Source organism: Periplaneta americana, chromosome 12 (assembly GCF_040183065.1).
Source record: "Periplaneta americana isolate PAMFEO1 chromosome 12, P.americana_PAMFEO1_priV1, whole genome shotgun sequence".
NCBI classification, from domain to species: Eukaryota; Metazoa; Arthropoda; class Insecta; order Blattodea; family Blattidae; genus Periplaneta; species Periplaneta americana.
Window position 1 is genome coordinate 102,525,632 of NC_091128.1, and position 19,640 is coordinate 102,545,271.

The 19,640-nt window shown below is 35.1% G+C and overlaps 2 protein-coding genes across 5 annotated transcripts in view; one reads left to right on the forward strand and one right to left on the reverse strand.

Moving 5' to 3' along the window:
* LOC138710740 (caspase-1-like) overlaps positions 1–4,598 on the reverse strand; it is a 40,822-nt gene extending 36,224 nt beyond the window's left edge. The window contains exon 1 of one of the 2 annotated variants that reach the window (XM_069841817.1): positions 4,455–4,598. The gene's annotated coding sequence lies outside the window, so the exon portion shown is untranslated. Of the gene's footprint in view, positions 1–4,450 lie in introns of both variants that reach the window. The other variant, XM_069841819.1, reaches the window with a different exon arrangement.
* The window catches only part of Hgsnat (Heparan-alpha-glucosaminide N-acetyltransferase), a 55,950-nt gene that overhangs the window by 9,710 nt on the left and 26,600 nt on the right, over positions 1–19,640 (forward strand). For all 3 annotated transcript variants that reach the window (XM_069841813.1, XM_069841811.1, XM_069841812.1), the window contains exons 3-4: positions 9,700–9,827; positions 14,239–14,366. In XM_069841813.1, coding sequence (XP_069697914.1) covers positions 9,700–9,827; positions 14,239–14,366 — 256 coding nt within the window. The remainder of the gene's footprint in view (positions 1–9,699; positions 9,828–14,238; positions 14,367–19,640) is intronic.

The window sequence follows — 19,640 nt, forward strand, 5'->3', positions numbered from 1 at the left end:
ACTGGGCTGATTTACTTGGACATGTTACAAAACTGGCTGATGCCTCAGCTGAATGAAGACAGTAATGATTACATCTCTCAGGAAGATGGATCTCCCTGTCACTATCACAACAACGATTTAGAGTATCTTAATCAAAATTTGCCACAGAGATGGATCGGACGCACAGGACGAGAAGATGACGCGTTAATGAAGTGGCCACCATGATCACCGGATTTAACTCCATGTGACTTTTTCTTTTGAGGATTTGTGAAGGATATTGTCTTGTGCATCTGCTCATCGGTGAGCTCCAGGAACTTCGCCACTTGATTACAGCTGCCGTGGCTTTGGTCAACATGCTGGAGCATGTATGGAGCGAGATGGATTACGGCATGGATGTATGCCGTATTAGCAAAGGTGGACACGTTGAGCAAATAACAAAACTTGGAGAGTTTCTCTTTATTCAAATGTAAAGTAACTTAATGTATTATTCATTGTGTAGTTTAGTAGTTATGAATGTTTTAAATGTTTCACGGACTTATGAATAACTCTATATATTATATAATCTATTACTTTCCTGCGGAGGGTCCGAATAGCCTAATTAATTATAGCGCGAGTGTTAAGGGTGCTCCGACTTGAAAAGGTTGGGAACTATTTATAATTTATTATCTAGAGTTAAAGCCACACTACCAGAAGTGAAATATACATTGAAACAATAAGAAAAGTAGGCCTAATAATATTAATACTTAAATATAAAATCATTATCATGAACATTAACGAGCTTACATAATAATGAAATATTGATTAAACATGATACATAATTAAGTAATTTACAATATTGATTCTACCTTATAATAGGTCTATATGGCAATTTATACAAACATACATAATACTTAGTTACTTACAAATGGCTTTTAAGGAATCTGCAGGTTCATTGCTGCCCTATCATAAGCCCACCATCGGTCCCTATCCTGAGCAAGATTAATCCAGTCTCTACCATCATATCCCACATCCCTCAAATCCATATTTATATTATCCTCCCATATACGTCTTGGCATCCCCAAAGCTCTTTTTCTCTTCTGTCTCCCAACTAACATATTATATGCATTTCTGGATTCGCCCATACGTACTACATGCCCTGCCTATTTCAAACGTCTGGATTTAATATTCCTAATTATGTCAGGTGAAGAATAGGCCTGCAATGCGTGCAGTTCTATGTTGTGTAACTTTCTTCATTCTCCTGTAACTTCATCCCTCTTAGCCCCAAATATTTTCCTAAGCACCTTATTCTCGAACAACCTTAGCCTCTGTTCCTCTCTCAAAATGAGAGTCCAAGTTTCACAACCATACAGAAGAACCGGTGATATAACTGTTTATAAATTCTAACTTTCACAAAAACACAGAATGACTTATAAAAATCGACAAACACTCACAAATCAATTCCATGTATAAGTATGTAATTCTTAATTTAAACTGATCAAATTGACATGACGAGATAAGGAGTTCCATAGGCAACAAACTGACACGGTAAAAGAGGCAGAGCCGAATTTAGGTATATAGTGCCTCCTCTAGGCAGTGCTAAAATTTGCTGTCCCCCCCCCCCCAACTGTCACAAACAGTTTATGAGCAGATATTATACAGATCATGATTAGTTTAAATTAGTTTCAAATTTAATGTTACAATTTAGAAAACAATAAATTACTGGAATCAAAATACATGCATCTTACTTGTGAATTACAAAGATTTCCTTTGCACCTTCTTCACAAAGAAAGCATTGATGATGTCATCGATACAAAGAAACATTCAAACATTCAAACTTATTCATTGTTGAAACAAAATTTATTTGTGAAAGGTAGGCTTTGGTTTATTTTTAATGATCGGTTTTGTTGGTGCTATAATTATTACGAGCATTTCTTACTTCGATAGGAAGTATAAAATACAGGTAAACTGAAAAATAAACTCCAACTCTTTGTGGAATAGACTAAACTTTTTATATCGACATGCTGGAAAGTGATTAAATAATATTGTTGACGATATATTACATTGGAAATGTAATTGAGAGAGTTGTAGTTACTATTCATAGTGATAAATAATAAACACACATCCAATTTGATTTTCAACAACGCATTCTTGTTTATACAAGCAGTTAAATTTAAGCAGTTTCGTAGTATAATAATGTGATATCGGAATTACAATATAACTATGTAGCTGCACACTTTCCTTTTACTCTCGCCACGACCGCGACAATCGATATCAAAACAATATCTGACTTCCACAAGGTGTTCAAGAACAAGCTTCAGAAAAGATTTACCAACAAGTGTTTCAAAAACAAATTTCACTGTAAAATGAAGATGAAAAAAAAAAAAGGAAAGAAAAAAGGAAGAGAAAGAGAAAGAGAGAAAATGCCCCCCTCCCCCCCCTGGAAATTGCCGCTTTAGGGAACTGCCTAGGTTGCCTAGGCCTAAATCCGGCACTGGAGAGAGGATGAATAGAAAAGGTGCAGTGACGAGGAATGGATAATAAGGCTGTATGTTGTTGATTACTGATTTAGAAAGTAATAAAATATTGAACAAACTAAAGCACCCTATCATATACAACTATATATATATTCCGAATTCGGCTATCAGTTTATACCGCTCTTTGCAGACGTTTGTTGTTCCTTTTTCTTTTCTACACATCAACCACTTAGCGTCAATTCCTTGTGTTTGGTAAAGAAGCCTAACACAGCAATCATTATTAAGTATACTACTTTATTATAGCTACATTTGCACTAGCGTCATGCATTACAGGCACTATGTTCGGTTCAAGTTTGTCGAGTATGGCGAAGTTCGATATTCAACAATGTTTGCTCTGCAAAAGGAGCTCTGTCGTGTTTGTTTCACGTTGTTATAAAAATATTCGCTGTTCTTCATTCATGTTTAATCGCTTAAGAATTTTAGCACATAAGGATTAGTTTTTCATATAAAATAAGATGAAGTTCTTAATGTCTTGGTTGCCTCTCTTATGTTCGAACATTGCAGGAAACTAATTTGCACTCCGTCATCATACTGCCTTCACCATACTATACAGTACAGGCCAGTCCTTATAAACAGAGTCCGAAAGTTACGCAAAATGCCTTTTTTAACAGCTAGATTTATTAAAGCATTTAATAGAGAATAACGCATTTCCGCACATTTCGGGGGAAACACAGAACTGCACGCATTGTATTCTTCGCCTGACATAATTAGGAACATTAAATTCAGACTTTTGAGATGGGCAGGGCATGTAGCACGTATGGTCGAATCCAGAAATGCATATAGAACATTAGTTGGGAGACCAGAGGGAAAAAGACCTTTGGTGAGGCCGAGATGTAGATGAGAGGATAATATCAAAATTGATTTGAGGGAGGTGGGATATGATGATACAGACTGGATTAATCTTGCACAGGATAGGGACTGATGGCGGGCTTATGTGAGGGCAGCAATGAATCTGCGGGTTCCTTAAAAGCCATTTATAAGTTGTAAGTAAGACGAGTTTTTTATTTTCCTTTTTTGCCTATTTTACTTCTGTTGCCTATTTTAAGGTTCAATGCCTTTTTTTTGTATTTAGTAGATATTTTCTGCTATTATGTATATTATATTAAATAAGTGTAAGGAAAAAATTGTACGAATTTCGAATATATTAAAATATAAATTGAAACATTTTTTTAATTTTATAGATGAAGTGCCTGTTACAAAAATTAAATGATATTTTTGCTTAATGGAAATCTCTATTGAGAATCTCACTTCACATAAATAAATTTCAATAATATGTGGTGGCGTGTCTACAAAGAACAAACCAGCCCTAAGCTGATCAGTCGCCCGAGAGAGTTGGTAAGATGAGTTACTGCAATTATGTCTCACACTACAAGGCAGCTGGTCTGTCTTGTTTGAGAGGTTCAGTTTCTACATATTCCAAGAAAACAGTGCAGAGAGAGAAAAAGAATCAATTCTTTGACAGATCGAATCATGTTGAAGGTGATTAATAGGACTGGCACATTAGTTTACGCTATTGTTACCGATATGAATCCATCCACAACATCATGTTTTAAGTATACTCCAGTCACTTCGGTGGAAGTAATAGTCTTTTTCCATTGTGAAAAACATTCTCTCTGATAGGAGGCTGACTATAACAGTTGAGAACTTGAAAAAACATCTTGTGGCATGTAACCAAGAAAAGTAATATTACAGGTTTATCAAATAACCCATATTTAATTACTATTTTGATGATTTTACTGGATATTTTCGTAAATTTTAAATGCCTTTTTTATTACTTTACTGTCTATTTCCTGAATTTCAAATACCTATTTGTCCGTCTATTTTAGCCAAAATAAATGCCTGAACTTCCGAGCTCTACTTATAAACAACTCTTTACGGGATCAGAACGCATGCTGCCAAACAGAAAGCCCTTCTGAGTTCTGACTTGTTGCAGGCAAAGGATTTCCGTTAACACTTACTCACATGAAAAAGCGTTCCATCTACCTTTCTTCAGTTTGATTTTGCTTTAACAATGAAATTACTTTTAATTTACTATGTCACGTTAAATTTCTGTAAACGCACTTAAACATCCTGAATGAAGTTCACACTTTAACACCGTGACTCTGTTGATAGCTCCAACAGATGTAGATTACTCAGACATCGATACTTGGAGATAGGCCTACTGCTATGCTATATCTTATCAGTGTCAACTAATCTGATCGAATTTATTTAGCATGCAGACTCTACGAGACGTTAACCTTAGGAGATAATGAGGGGTTCAAAGCAACAGTGGCAAAAGTAGCATTTGTTTACATTTCAACTTATGAATGTAAAAAAAGAAAAAGTGTGAACTTTTCTCTTGTACCGTACTTAAAATATCTAACAACATTATACTTACACAAATATTGTCTTATATTATATTTCGACAGATTCGTCAACCACATAGAATGTTAACGTTAAAATATCTCACTTCTTGCAATTGCTGATTTACGCCACTGTTGCTTTTTAATTCCTCATATTATTCATATAATAAAATTACTCTGTTGTTCCAAATCCTCCATATGAAAGCTGTAAGAAAAGAGAAGACAAGACGGATGGAGAACAGACAGACAACACAATACCAAAATAATTTATCGGGAATACTGAAAATTACATATTTTCCTAAAAGTCTATAGAGCACGCGGTAGAGTCGCTGCAAGACAGAAAGTTGCAGGTTCGATTCTTCACGTGATAATTTTTTTCTTGATTGGTCTAATCCTTCCGATAGCACTCTGGCCCTGGATTTACTCAGTCTCTAAATAACAGAAATTACTATCAGGTTTATTTCCTTGGGGCTAAAGGCAGCAAGCATGTAGGACTGACATTCCTAAGAAAAATAAAGTCATGTGGGATGGCCATGGAGGCACAAGGTTAAGTTTCTCACTTGTGCAGACAATTGACATTCATGGCAGTAGGGGAGTTAGTTTATTTGCCTACTGCTACTAATTTATAACCAATTGGCTAGTCTCCTAAATTGTGGCAGCTCATCCTGTCCGTTTGCTTGTTTCTTTTTTTTCTAAGGCGCAAAGATAAATATCGGGATGAGCTCTAAATAAATGGCACGGACCTAAATATTCTCCCACAGAAATTTCAGCATTTTTCCTAATTGAAGTCTTGACAAATAGGAGTCTTGGTTTTTCCTGTGTTGCCTTGGATACTTAAGGGAGAGCTTTCTCGAGTGTCACTCGCCCAGTGCTAGGGCTCGGATCCCTTGTCTAGCAAGGACTGAGGGACCCCATCTTCGATGACACCTCACTGCTGCTGATAAGTCGTGTTTGTGACATCCCCCTTCTTCATGTGGTAGTAGCTGTTATAATACGTCCATTTTCGGCATTACCCTTCCAAATTATATTTTGTTCCTTCAAACAGAACAGTGAAAATCGGAGTGAGACAAGTGGCCAACAGGCTTGGAGGTCACATAAACACTTCGTCTCAGTCCCTAAATTTCCATGTAAGGACAAGTTATCGTGTATCTTTTAACTGTTTCTCCTCCCTTTCATTCATTCATTCATTCTATTACTAATTCCGATTGTCTAGAAAAGGTGTGAGGTTAATCTTTCGCTAACCTGCATGTCTCCATAGCCTATAGTAAGGATAGGTAGGCTACCTTTAGTAGTATAGTTGCGACGCTGTTATTCCCGGCGTGACTCCTCCTCTTTGTTTACGTCTTAGGAAGTGAAGGCTCTATAAAGTCTAAGTAGGTAGTAAAAAAAGGTAAAAGGTATCCCCGTAACATGCCATGAAGGCACTTGGGGGGCATGGAGGTAGAGCCCCATGCTTTCCATGACCTCGGCACTAGAATGAGGTGGTGTGGTTGGCACCACGCTCTGACCGCCTTTTACCCCCGGGAAAGACCCGGTACTCAATTTTATAGGAGGCTGAGTGAACCTCGGGGCCGTTCTGAAAGTTTGGCAACGAGAAAAAATCCTGTCACCACCTGGGATCGAACCCCGGACCTTCCAGTCTGTAACCAGCTGCTCTACCAACTGAGCTACCCGGCCGCCTCTAAGTAGGTAGTACCGTTCGCTATTTTTGTTCTTTCGTTGCCGAGCTACCAGACGAGGAATCTATTTGCCGCACTGTTAAACATTATCATGTCGTAGCTCCTATGATAATAAATCAAACGCACTGTAATTGAGCAAGTAATGAGCGGCAAATAATGTCCTTGTGTGCTTTCTGCGAACGCCAACGAAAGAGCCAAAATGGCGTGCGATTATATTAAGTATTTATCGAGCCTTAGAAAATGCATTATGTCATCAGGAGCGAATCACAAGACACACATGTTTAAATGTAGCCGACCTGCAATACGATTGGCTGCCGGAAATAAGAGCGACGGGGCGATAGTTAGTGTTATTGTTGTTGTTATTATTATTATTATTATTATTATTATTATTATTATTATTATTATTATTATTATTACTGAGACGCTCTCATCTTTTATTATTTGAAATTTCATAGAAATGGTATGATATTATCATCTTGATACTGAGATGATTAATCTTTTAACTGCTGGAAATTATGAAGGCGACATGAAGTTTTTTGTAAGATATTACTTCTCTTCTTAGCAAGAGTGTCAGCAGCTTTATTATCAGATAATCCACAATGTGCTGGTACTCATTGAAAAACTGTCCTTTTGTTAAGCTTCATCAGATGGTGTATAATTAAAAAAAAAAATCTGATTTTTTTTACTTTTAGGTGACATACTGGTTGTTATAGATACCAATAATAGCTGCTTTAAAATTAATGAATTAAACAGCTTGTTGAAAATAAGAGAGACAGTACAACAGATTTTGAAGTGTCGAATAGGTGACAAATAGATAGCTTCAACTTCTCCATCAAAATTTGTAGCTCTATAACCTAAGGATTTATAAAACGAGAAAAGTGGACATGTAGCACCAGCACCTGCTTCATTTTAATTGGACAGGAGTAAAAATCTGAAGTCATTCGTTATTAAGGAACCTACTATTAATAGCTTGCAATTCTAGCAATTTTAGGACATCTTCAACTTCAACCAGGTCTATTATATCACTACTTTATTATTGCTTGTGTAGGGTTAGTTTTATGAATTAATTTTCTTTACTTGTTGAGAGATTTATCTTTTTCTTAATTTCACGCAGGTACTTTAGAGAAAAAGTTTTCCTGAGATTTAAATTTAACTATGAAGTTTCTTAGTTTTATTGCTAAATGAAAGTCTGATCATTTTTTTCGTATTGAGTAAGATAACATGAACATAATATTTCATTTTGAATCTTGCGTACATTACTTTTAATACTTGAATATAAGTAATTGATTAACTAGCGGACTTACTCGTGTTAATTATGTTTCCTGTAAGTCTGTGTGTAATAGTTGCGACAAATTCTACATTGGGCAGACAGCCAGATCATTCCAAACACGCTACAAAGAACACATTAAAGCAATAAAACCAGAGGACACAATACATCTACATACGCCGATCACATAACCAATGCTAACCATATATACAATACCGGTAACATAAATGCGGACATGGAAATCCTACACATACAACCCAAGAACCACAAACTCAACACACTAGAACAATACGAAATATACAAACACACTAAAACACACCCCGATCAAATTCTCAACACACAGATCAATTTCAGTACACACACACTATTTGACTCCACTTTTCAACACCTTTCAACAATCAAACGCACCCACATAACAGGCAGAGAAGTTCGAGATGACGCCGAGATCTAGTAGGCTCTGAGGATGGTGTGATGAAGCACCGAAACAGCTGTAAGCCGCACAGACTTACATAATTAACACGAGTAAGTCCGCTAGTTAATCAATTACTTATAATATTTCAATTGTATGAGTTTACCATTATATTAGTAATTATTATAAATCTGAACTCAGTAAAGTTCAAGTATCTCAAGATTTCAAGCTGCTTCACTTTTTTGAACCTCAGTGTACGGTATTCAGGGCATGTAAGAGAACTCTGCCCCTGAATAAAAGGGCTCCAAACAAAATTTATTGGTTATTTCACGTCTGTGTCAAAATTAAATTCTGCGCCTAGCACAATGAGTCCTTATCTGTAGCCTATGTGCGCCACCTGTAATCCATTCATCCACTTCCTAGTCATGTGGATAGCATCATGCATGGCCATCTCGTAAAGCAATGTAAGGAAAAACTCTTCCTATGGAAGGGAGTGAAATCTCCACTTCCTGCCAGGAATAGTAGGCTACTCGAGTCTTCTGAGTCTGTAACCAGAAATTCTGCGACATAGCAGAAGATTTAATTATACGACCAATATTATTATTATTATTATTATTAGACAGCAGAAAAAAAGTCATTCGGATGTGAAGGTAACTACAACGTGACTAGTTTGTCTCGTCAGAGGGTTGTTGTTTACGTAATCACAGTAGAGGCACGTTCAGGTATAGGCCAGGGGGAAATGTAAATTGACACACTGAATAATCACTGAATACTGGTTGTACGTTGATATAACTATTGTAATGACATATTTTGTGTACTTTGCTATAAACCCTTTAAAGTGAGGATTGTTTAACGTTTTGAATGGAATATTGCAACTTATCATCATTCGACACAAATCCTGACAAAAGTCATATTTCATATTTGAGGCGAAATTTGAACTTGAACCCTTATTTTCTTCTAACATACGAGCAACATTTTTCATGTGTTTCTGTGTATTACAGTGATGTTCAATCGATTGTTTTGTTATCTTTTTTAATTCACACATACATAACTGACGCTTAATTGTTTCACCAGTATCACTATTAAAAATGTGGACACTATATTCTTGTATTAAAGAATGCACCCTATGTTTTTTAACATCTGTCTTCGGCATTATGATCACTTCACTAAACACAAATGAAGAATATGTTTACGTATCTCAATGTTCTCTGTTCATGTATGGAAGAGGACTGACTGAGAATGCAGAGTGGCAGTTGTTTTCAGTGTTCGCATGGTGCTCTCTGCGGACGGTACCATGTTGGTTACTCTGCACACCTCATGCCATAGTCTATGCATATAATACTTGTAAACCGTAAACATTACTTTTATTTGACTTTTTTCCGCTGTCTAATTATATTATTATTATTATTATTATTATTATTATTATTATTATTATTATTATTATTATTATTATTCTCTTCACTTCTTTTGTGATCTGTGAGTCTTCATGTATGATTAATTTATGTTGCAGTGTCCGTTCTCTCTTTGGCAGAAGATTGACTCTAATTCCAGTCAAGTCCATAAACTGTCTACTAAACATGGAACTTTTTGGAAGCTTCTAACATATGGCAAAGAAATAGTTCCTCTGGCGGAGACTAGGTAAACTATTTATCTATTAATTTAAGTAGTTAATAAAAACGAGGCATAGAGACAGATGCTGGGATTTTATAGAATGACATACAACTGTTTATAGATATATCGTATCACTATTCCCAGTGTGTGGAAGGAATCGACTTCTGATGTTTCTAGCAAAACATATAGAAGGTACCGGTACAGAGCCAGATCTTGGCGTTGCAACCAGCAGCATTCCCGTCCCCTCACACCAATGGCAGCTAGCGGCAAAGCAGGTGGATAGGCAGGCAGAAATTTTGTATTCATTATTGAAAAGCGCAGAATGAAAATTAGAAAATATACGAAAACCTGTATCAAATTTCTTTAATATTGTCACAGACACATTGGGATAGATGACATGATGACATGACATCCCTGTAGTTTCTACAAGAGGTCTCGATTGTGATGTCCCATGCTCAGATTCATGTTCCTCTTCCTTCTTCCTCAGCTTTTCCCAATTTTGATGAGAGTGGACTGATTTATATTTAAGGCTTCTGCTGTCTTATCTGCGACTTGTTCACATCTTCCAGCAGACCTTTATTTTGTCTTTCCTGGTCGAAATAATCTTTTATCCAGTACAACATTTCACGCTCTTGTCCACGAATTGGGGCATCCCTTCCCACTTTTAATATCTTCGTCTGCCTTTTTTTTTTTGGTAGGCCTATTCACTTTGCTTCCCTTATCCAGAATGTCAAGGTGGCAATATGCAGGTCTAAAAATTAAAACTTACTACAATCAATGTATACTAATTTATTAAAATTAAACTACAACAGAACTGAAATTATACAAAAGTGCTGGTAACACTATCTAGACACTTCAACAATACTCTGACAACTGAGAGGAGGATCTATGTGGCAATGTTGTCTTCACTACCTGTGAGATGTTAGAGGCGAGTGAGAGTCCAGCTCCTACTGGCTCAAGAGGGCTGCATTATAGAGGTTGCTAAGAGTAAAAATCCTGTCACATTTTATGTGTTATTGTTGTTTAGTCAACTGTCCAAAAACAGGTCTGAACCTCACAAGTGATACCAAGAAGACCACTTATGAGACAACTAGGCCAGGAGATAATGGGGAAGGGGGCCAGTTTCTTTCCCCCTCCATTGCATACATTGCTGACTAGCTACATATTAAGCTACGGTTTGTTTACGGCAATCATCACCGGACGCACATTGTCGGCGATTATAAACGCTGGTGATGATCATCAGAAATTGGTTTCGTATCAGCGTACATCGCTGTCAATTCTCATTTGTTATGCTGCCATAACTCGATTCATTATTTCTACATGGCATTCTATTGAACATGTATGTGGCGATGTGCGTCCTGAATTTGCTTCAGAAGCAATCTCCAGCGATCTGTGAGCGTCCAACGATCTATGCTGGCGATCGTCGCTGTAAAGAAACCTTGCGCATTCATTTTAACTGCTAGCAGCTCTAGGCGACAATTGTCAGTGATGTGCGCCCAGCGATGATTGCCATAAACAAACCGCAGCTTTACACTAGTCAGAATTCAGATTTTTATGTGTTAAAGGACGTTATAACAGTCATAGCAATAGAAAGACAGACAAGACTACTAAATTGATCCCAGGAGAAATCTTTTGGTGACCAGAATATACAATCATTGTATACTGGGATATCTTAAATATTACATTTTCTGACCAAATTTGTAAAAAATTTACCAAACAATGAGTAAATAATATCAGCCCTAACAAGGAAAGGCTGCTGCATGAAGTTCCCACAAAATAAAGTAAAATAGTGCCTACAGGTACCATCGTAAAAATCTGTGATTAACCGTAAGGACTTTATACGATGAAAGAGTAATGGAATGGAGAAAAATTCTCTCTGGCGCCGGGATTTGAACCCGGGTTTTCAGCTCTACGTGCTGATGCTTTATCCACTAAGCCACACCGGATACAACCCCGACGTCGGACAGAATTGTCTCTGATTGAGTTCCAACTCTTGGGTTCCCTCTAGTGGCCGCCCTCTGCACTACGTCATAGATGTCTATGAACATAGGACCGAAGTCCACACATGTGCTGAGGTGCACTCGTTAAGAGTGACTAGTTGGCCGGGATCCGACGGCTTAGTGGATAAAGCATCAGCACGTAGAGCTGAAAACCCGGGTTCAAATCCCGGCGCCGGAGAGAATTTTTCTCCGTTCCATTACTCTTTCATCGTATGATGACGCAGAATATCTGCATGGAAATATCATATGTACTTCGGTACATTGAAATAATATACGTAAGGACTTTAATAAGCCATACTTCATAAAAGCACATGTTCAGATTGGAATTTGCTGAAGCTGTCATGGGTGTAATATAAAAGTGAAACAACAGAACACGTAGGCCTGGCATGTCACTGTCCTGTTTTCTCAAACTAAGAGAAACTGACTATGATGTGGAACTTCTGAACTGATGAGGTTACTATCACCAATAATCTGATATCAAATTTCTAAAGTTTGACCGACGTGTTATCTCGCTTAAGTGGCATTCTAGTAACTAAGAAGCTGTTGAGGAGATACTACAATGAGCACATAAGGATGGCCTATCTGCGTGTGAAAGTGCCACAATTTCCAGTTCCTGCAACTAATCCAAGGCACTGATTTCAAGGCTGATTAGACAGCAGAAAAAAAGTCATTCGGATGTGAAGGTAACTACAACGTGACTAGTTTGTCTCGTCAGAGGGTTGTTGTTTACGTAATCACAGTAGAGGCACGTTCAGATATAGGCCAGGGGGAAATGTAAATTGACACACTGAATAATCACTGAATACTGGTTGTACGTTGATATAACTATTGTAATGACATATTTTGTGTACTTTGCTATAAACCCTTTAAAGTGAGGATTGTTTAACGTTTTGAATGGAATATTGCAACTTATCATCATTCGACACAAATCCTGACAAAAGTCATATTTCATATTTGAGGCGAAATTTGAACTTGAACCCTTATTTTCTTCTAACATACGAGCAACATTTTTCATGTGTTTCTGTGTATTACAGTGATGTTCAATCGATTGTTTTATTATCTTTTTTAATTCACACATACATAACTCCCTCTTTAGATATGAAAATATGAACCCAATTTTTGTTACAGTACCGGTATAGTTATACTAACTCACACTGCCATGGTGTCTCAGTGCATTGGAGTTATATGTCAGGGAGCCTGGGTTGAAATTCTGCTTGACCCTGAATTTGTAACTTGTATTGGGCAAGTCCGTGGCTCAGGCAACATAGGAGTTTTCTCCAGATACTCTAGTTCCCCTGTGACATCCCAACAATTATTCATCATCATAATTCATTACCTGTGGTGCACTCTGGATAGTCTCTGTTTCTTGACACTTTCATAGAATCGAGGTGAATAACAGCGAGTTCAGGGCCCTACTATTGGATCAAAAAGTTATAGTAGGCCTATATACTATACTAGTTCCCTATAAGGGAGGTACATGGGCTGGGACTACCCTCACACGTAGGCTGCTTGGGTGGGCCCATTTTACTACCCAGGATGGACTGATGTGCATGGCCTAAGGCTCTCGTGTTCTATAGTTTCCTCTATGAGCTACCGCCAAACTCCCCTACAACCTGCAATATCCTTTTACCTTTCCACATAGTTATCACTACGTTCCCTCAACCCCAGTCCCATAATGCATAACAGGTGGAGCTTAACTTAGGAGTTAGATTCTTTGAGATCTGTTCCATTTGAAGGAAAACTGAGTACTATTATGTGTACCAGTACTAAATCTGATTACACTGGTTTTATGAACATTAAATTTTAGATTATTTGCATTATCCAGTGGTGGTAGAGATGCCAATTTTTAATTTGAAATTGATTTGGTGAACGAATAGTTTTAAAAATGCTTAGTTTTCACCATTTCCTTGCAACAGATATAGAAGTCACACATTTTAAAGTTTGAATGTAAGTCCATGGTCTGAAACTAATCTCGGATTTGTAAGTATTTTAAACTTATATCATCACCACCATCACCACCACCTCCACCACTACTACTTATCACTCTAGTATCAGCAACAGCAGTACCGGTACTAATAATAATGATAATAGTCATTATCATAGCTTTATTACATCTTCATTCTTGGGAGAATTTTAATAAAATGATAATAGTCATTATCATAGCTTCATTACATTTTCATTCTTGGGAGAATTTTAATAAACATTATATATCCACAAGTAGCAGAACTCCCTAGACATGCGGTCAGCAAGACGCAAAGACATTGTTCAAGAAGAAAGAGTATTATACACAACTGTTAGCTAATACAAATCATTTCGGAAACTCACAAAAGTACATTAAAATAATTAAAAAATAACTAAAAATGAAGTTTTACCGGTATTCTATTCTTTTAATTTGAACTACACAGTAAGTTAACTAATTTTATACTTAAATTCTACAGCTCTGCGATATGTGATATGGAGCCATCTCTCGGAGAATTTGGAGTATACGACTTTGTTATCAGTAATGCTGGTTCTGGTGTCATGTGTTCTCTGGTCACAAGGAAAAAACCAGTCAACATATACCTGCGTAAGTATTATACACTTATACCAAAAATGATCTTTTGATAGTGCAATTTATTTATTTTTACTATAGTTAGAGATCATATTGCAAAAAAATAAAATAAAATAAATAAATAAATAAAAATAAATAAATAAAAATAAACAAATAAATAAAAATAAACAAATAAATAAATAAATAAAAATAAACAAATAAATAAAAATAAACAAATTAATAAAATTAAACAAATAAATAAAAACAAAAACAAATAAATAAAAAACAAAAACAAATAAATAAAAACATAAAATGAATGTTGCTCTTAGAGTTCAATTATAGACGAGATCAGTCAATAGAAATGGAATTTTAGAATGCCAAATCATGCATGAAATATTACTTTAAAATAGAAATCACTGGATAAGAGAAAACAATAGGAACATTTAAAATTATTCATACAGGAAGAACGACATCTCAGAACCCCTTCCCTCACAAGGAGCCAGTGCTGTGTTCAAGGATTTGTTATACCGACTGTGGAATAAGGCCGTAAATAAATTAAAATAAACAAATATAGTAGATATGTGAACAAACAAATAAACAAAGGAATGAGTGAATAAATTAACAAACACAGACAGACAAACAAACAAACAAATAAATAAATACATAAATAAATACATAAACAAACAAACAAATAAATAAATACATAAATAAATACATAAACAAACAAACAAATAAATAAATAAATAAATAAATAAATAAATAAATAAATAAATAAATAAATAAATAAATAAATAAATAAATAAATAAATAAATAAATAAATAAATAAATATTATACAGGATTACACATAGATAAAATAACGAAGTTAACAGTAAATTACTATTTGTTTATTGCTATGTTAGAAGAAGAATTAACTTTGATAAATACTCATAATGATTAAATTGATCTACAATTCACTGCGTGGAAGAGGCGATAGAATATAAAATATGATAAATGTGTGAAGAAGTGACAGTTGCTTCATCAAACAACGCAGATATAATTGATGAAAGGCATACAGGCAAAGAGAGGAAATATGAAAGTGTAGAGTTGTAACGTCTTGCCTCAGCACTTCAAAAGATTCTGAATAAACAGAATGTGTAGGGGAGGCCACAGTACAGGAAACTGTTCAGCAAAAGTGAGGTGGAATTTATTTGGCACAAAGAGAATAAACTGCTCAGAGAGGGATGCTGTTTTATACTTGCATTAATTGCACACTTACCTAATTTTCACCAACAAGATATTAATTTTAAACGCTTCCTATGATTTACAAATGTAATGTTGCACTAGTGTAACAAAGGATTTATCTGTTGTATCCTGGTAAAAAGAAAAATATTTCATTTTGAAATCAACAACCTCTACAGTTTTTATCTGGATGAAGGCCTGTGTCCATTGGTGATGCTATTTTGTAAAATGAAAATATATCAGAGTGCTTACAATATTCCATAATTCTGAAATAATTTCTTATACACCACAATGTATCTACCCTCAAAATCTGTGCTTCAGTGGCTGACCATGATAATATCTTTGAAAAATATTGGTGTGCAAGAGGTCAAATGACTTTATTGTCAAATGCCTAGCATTAGAAAACGTCAACAACAACAATGTATCTACCCAATTGGGTAACAATTTTAATTCTGAATTTAAGATAAGGATATTTTTTCTTCAGCACATGTTTTAAAGTGTATGGGAAATTTCTGATAAATGTAAAAGTTATTAGATCATCCTATAACACAATTATTACCGTAGATTAATTAGCTAAAAATGAAAAATAATGTCATAAACACAATATTATATTTTGTACCACTTTAATTTTTTCCATAATTTAGGCCCCCTTTTTAATATTGTTTGTTACCTCCTCTTTTCTTTTTTTTTTTAAGTATGGTAGTTATAGAGTGCCTTTTGTAGCTCACATTCAGCTCTGGCAATTAATACTACCAATTACAAGGGCCACGGCCCATTTCCTTCCCTACAATCCTTCAGGACGTAATTTCGTATGTATGTCATCTTCTTACCTTCTGCAACAGGCCGGTCATCTGTCAGAGAAGTATTGCAACTGGCCGAGTGTATTCCCCTCTATCGAGAAGAAAGAGCATTAGAGGCAACTGCTGAAGATCAGAATGCCTAAAAAAAAAAGTATACCCATTAGAAGTAAAATATTTACTTAAAATGTAGCCTAATAATAATAAAGCAAGTTAATTTATTTAACTATCTAAGCTACACGATTACATTTATAGAAGAAATATAAATGGCTAAAAATATAAAAATGTATAAAAATCACAGGAGTAATCAATCAAGTTTTCAGGCTCTCATAAATTCAAAAGCACACTAGTTTGAAGGTTTGTAAAATTCTATCTCGACTTGTCCAAGCCTATGGAAGTGAAACATGCACTGTCAGAAAAATAAATAAAAGACGACTCACAGCATCCGAAACGAGGTTTATGAGGATACACCTTACTGGACTAAAGAAGAATGAAGACATACTAGAAGAACTGAAGATTGAACCTATCTTGAAATTCATCCATAATTTCAGAAGTCAGTGCATACAACATGTAGAAAGAATTAATGTCAATAAAATATCAAAACTGATCCTGTCATATAACCCAGACAGACCCACAAAAAGATTACTGAAGACTGTAACAGGCCACTGAGTCCTAATATACATGGATCATAGTGAACTGGAAAGTCAGAAAATGTCAGGGTAATAAATAATTTGTCAGGGAAACTGTTTTAAATATGTCGAAAGTCAGGGAAATAGCTACTGGAACCGTAGTTTTCAAAAAAATGTCGGAGAAATTTTCACAGGAATTCTCTTATTGTGGGTTTTGCAAAAAGAAGAAAGAGACAGATTCAGGTTCATTGGAAGTGTTGATTGTTATTAATTGTCTTGTGACATCAGCTGGATTGGAATACTAGTATGTATGTTATAACATGGTACTATTATAATGTGTATTGATACAATTTTTCTTTCTAGTAAACTTGTTACACATTTTTTATTTTACCTAATATTCACATATATTCATAATTATTGTCATCATATGGCTTTCAGGTAGTGGTTTCCCTCATATTTCTGCACACGATCCACCACTACCCTTGACTACATTCAATCATATATCCTAAAATATTTCTCCTATCATCTATATCTCCCTATATATTCCAATTACATAAAGTTAAACCCTATTTCAATCTATTTTATTCCTCCATCCCTTCTGCTATACAGTATTTTCAACTCTTCACCTTCTTTAGCTTCCCTCAATCCCAATCCCGAATACTATGCAATACTGTCTACCTTACTATTGTTTACAAACATTTTCGGCTACAATCTACTCGTCCATCTCTACTATCATTGTCATCTTTCATTACAATTATCCCTATTTTCTGTTCATCTTAAAACCTTTTTATCTCTGACTAGCATTCACTAATTTTTCTACTTTCTCATCTACATTACCGTATTATATTATTTGTATTATTTATTGTTCCAGTGTTCTACTGTTTGTAATACTTCTTTGCTATTACTAGTTCAATTCACTTACCACTTTGTTGGATAACTTTTACAGTTCACTCTCACTACTTGCACTCACTTTCTATCTCTTCCACTTTCCATATTCTTCCTCTCTCAATTGCATGAAACCCTAAATATTGTTTACCGGTACTTACTATTTCTAACTCTTATTAGCCTCACTATCTTTATTACTTTTCTTCTCATGCTTTATTCTATTCATCTTCTCCTTAATACCTCACTACTTATTTCTCTATCTTTTTCTCAGTTACACTTCAGTTACACTAATTGATGTAATCCTCACATTTTTTTATCATATTTAATATCTCAGACTAAGTCAGATTTCTCCTCTAGTTCACTTATTGTTATTACACTTCACAAATTTTTGTTTGCACTTTCTTATTTCTTTAACTATCACATATCTCGTCGATTAAAAAAATCAATGGAACAAAATTGCACCAATTACTTATTTCCTTTAAACTTAAAAAAATTACCATCTTCTGATTTCAATCAATTTAATGATCTTCGGAATATGTATTATATGTCTTTCTCGTGTTAAATTTTATCGTACCTGGTTAATATGTTTCGGCCTGCTATTGACCCTCTTCAGAAATCTGAATTTGAAGAAGGCCAATATCAGGCCGAAACATGTTAACCAGGTACGATAAAATTTAACACGAGAAAAACATATAATACATATTCCGAAGTGATATAGTGTTAAAAGTTGTGTAATCAAGATGTATAATTTAATGATATTTGGAAAATTTTACAAAACTATATTCTAGAATCTCTATTGTCAGGGAAAATTTCTCAATATAGTCATGGAAAGTCAGGGAAATCAATATATGAAAAATAGTGTGAACCACTATATAGTGGTACTTGTTGGATGATGATGATGATGATGATGATGATGATGATGATGATGATGATGATGATGATGATGATGATCTGATTTAATAGATCTGTACTGGTACCTACATCTGTAATTAATGTGGATTGCAATTTATCCTATACTTACAGAGAATGGTTTAATAAATATATTGATGAACATACAAATTTAATATATGCAGTGGTGTAGAGTAGGGTGATCAGATATGAAAATATCTTTGGAGGACAAAATGATGAAAAAAAGACATATTATTCAAAAGGAGGACAATGGGTAATTCCATAGTATTCTCATGTAAGAACATTATTTTGTAAAGTTAAAGCATTACTTCTGTGTCTATTATTGCTTCCATAGGCCTACTGGTCATCTGATACCGTAGTACTGTATAATATATTAATTCTTAACTTAAACGAAAACAAGGTAGGTAGGCCTACTAAATATTGTCCTGGTCATGTGCATTACATGTAATAAATTTAGTTTAGGGACAAAATTACCGACTGAAATTAAAAAAAAAAAAAAAAAAAAAAAAAAAAAAACTATTTTTTAGAATTGCTGTCTTAACCCAAATAGATAGAAAAAAAATTTTCCATAAAGGACAAGAAATAACACGTGTTACGAAGAATTTTCGGTAGTTATAGATTTTTAAAATTCCGGACATTTTGTTATATTTTTAAATGTCTGGAGGACAAAGTTTAGAAGTAGGGCATGTCCTCCAAAAGCCAGACGCCTGGTCACCCTGGTGTAGAGTAAAATAAATTATCAACGATACTAGTATGTAGGCCTACACCAGTAGCATAACAAAATGCATATGGGCGCACTCTCAGGGATCATTCAGAGTTCCCTTACAGAAACGCGGAAAATATTGTAGCAAGCCTTTTGTGGGCAACCAA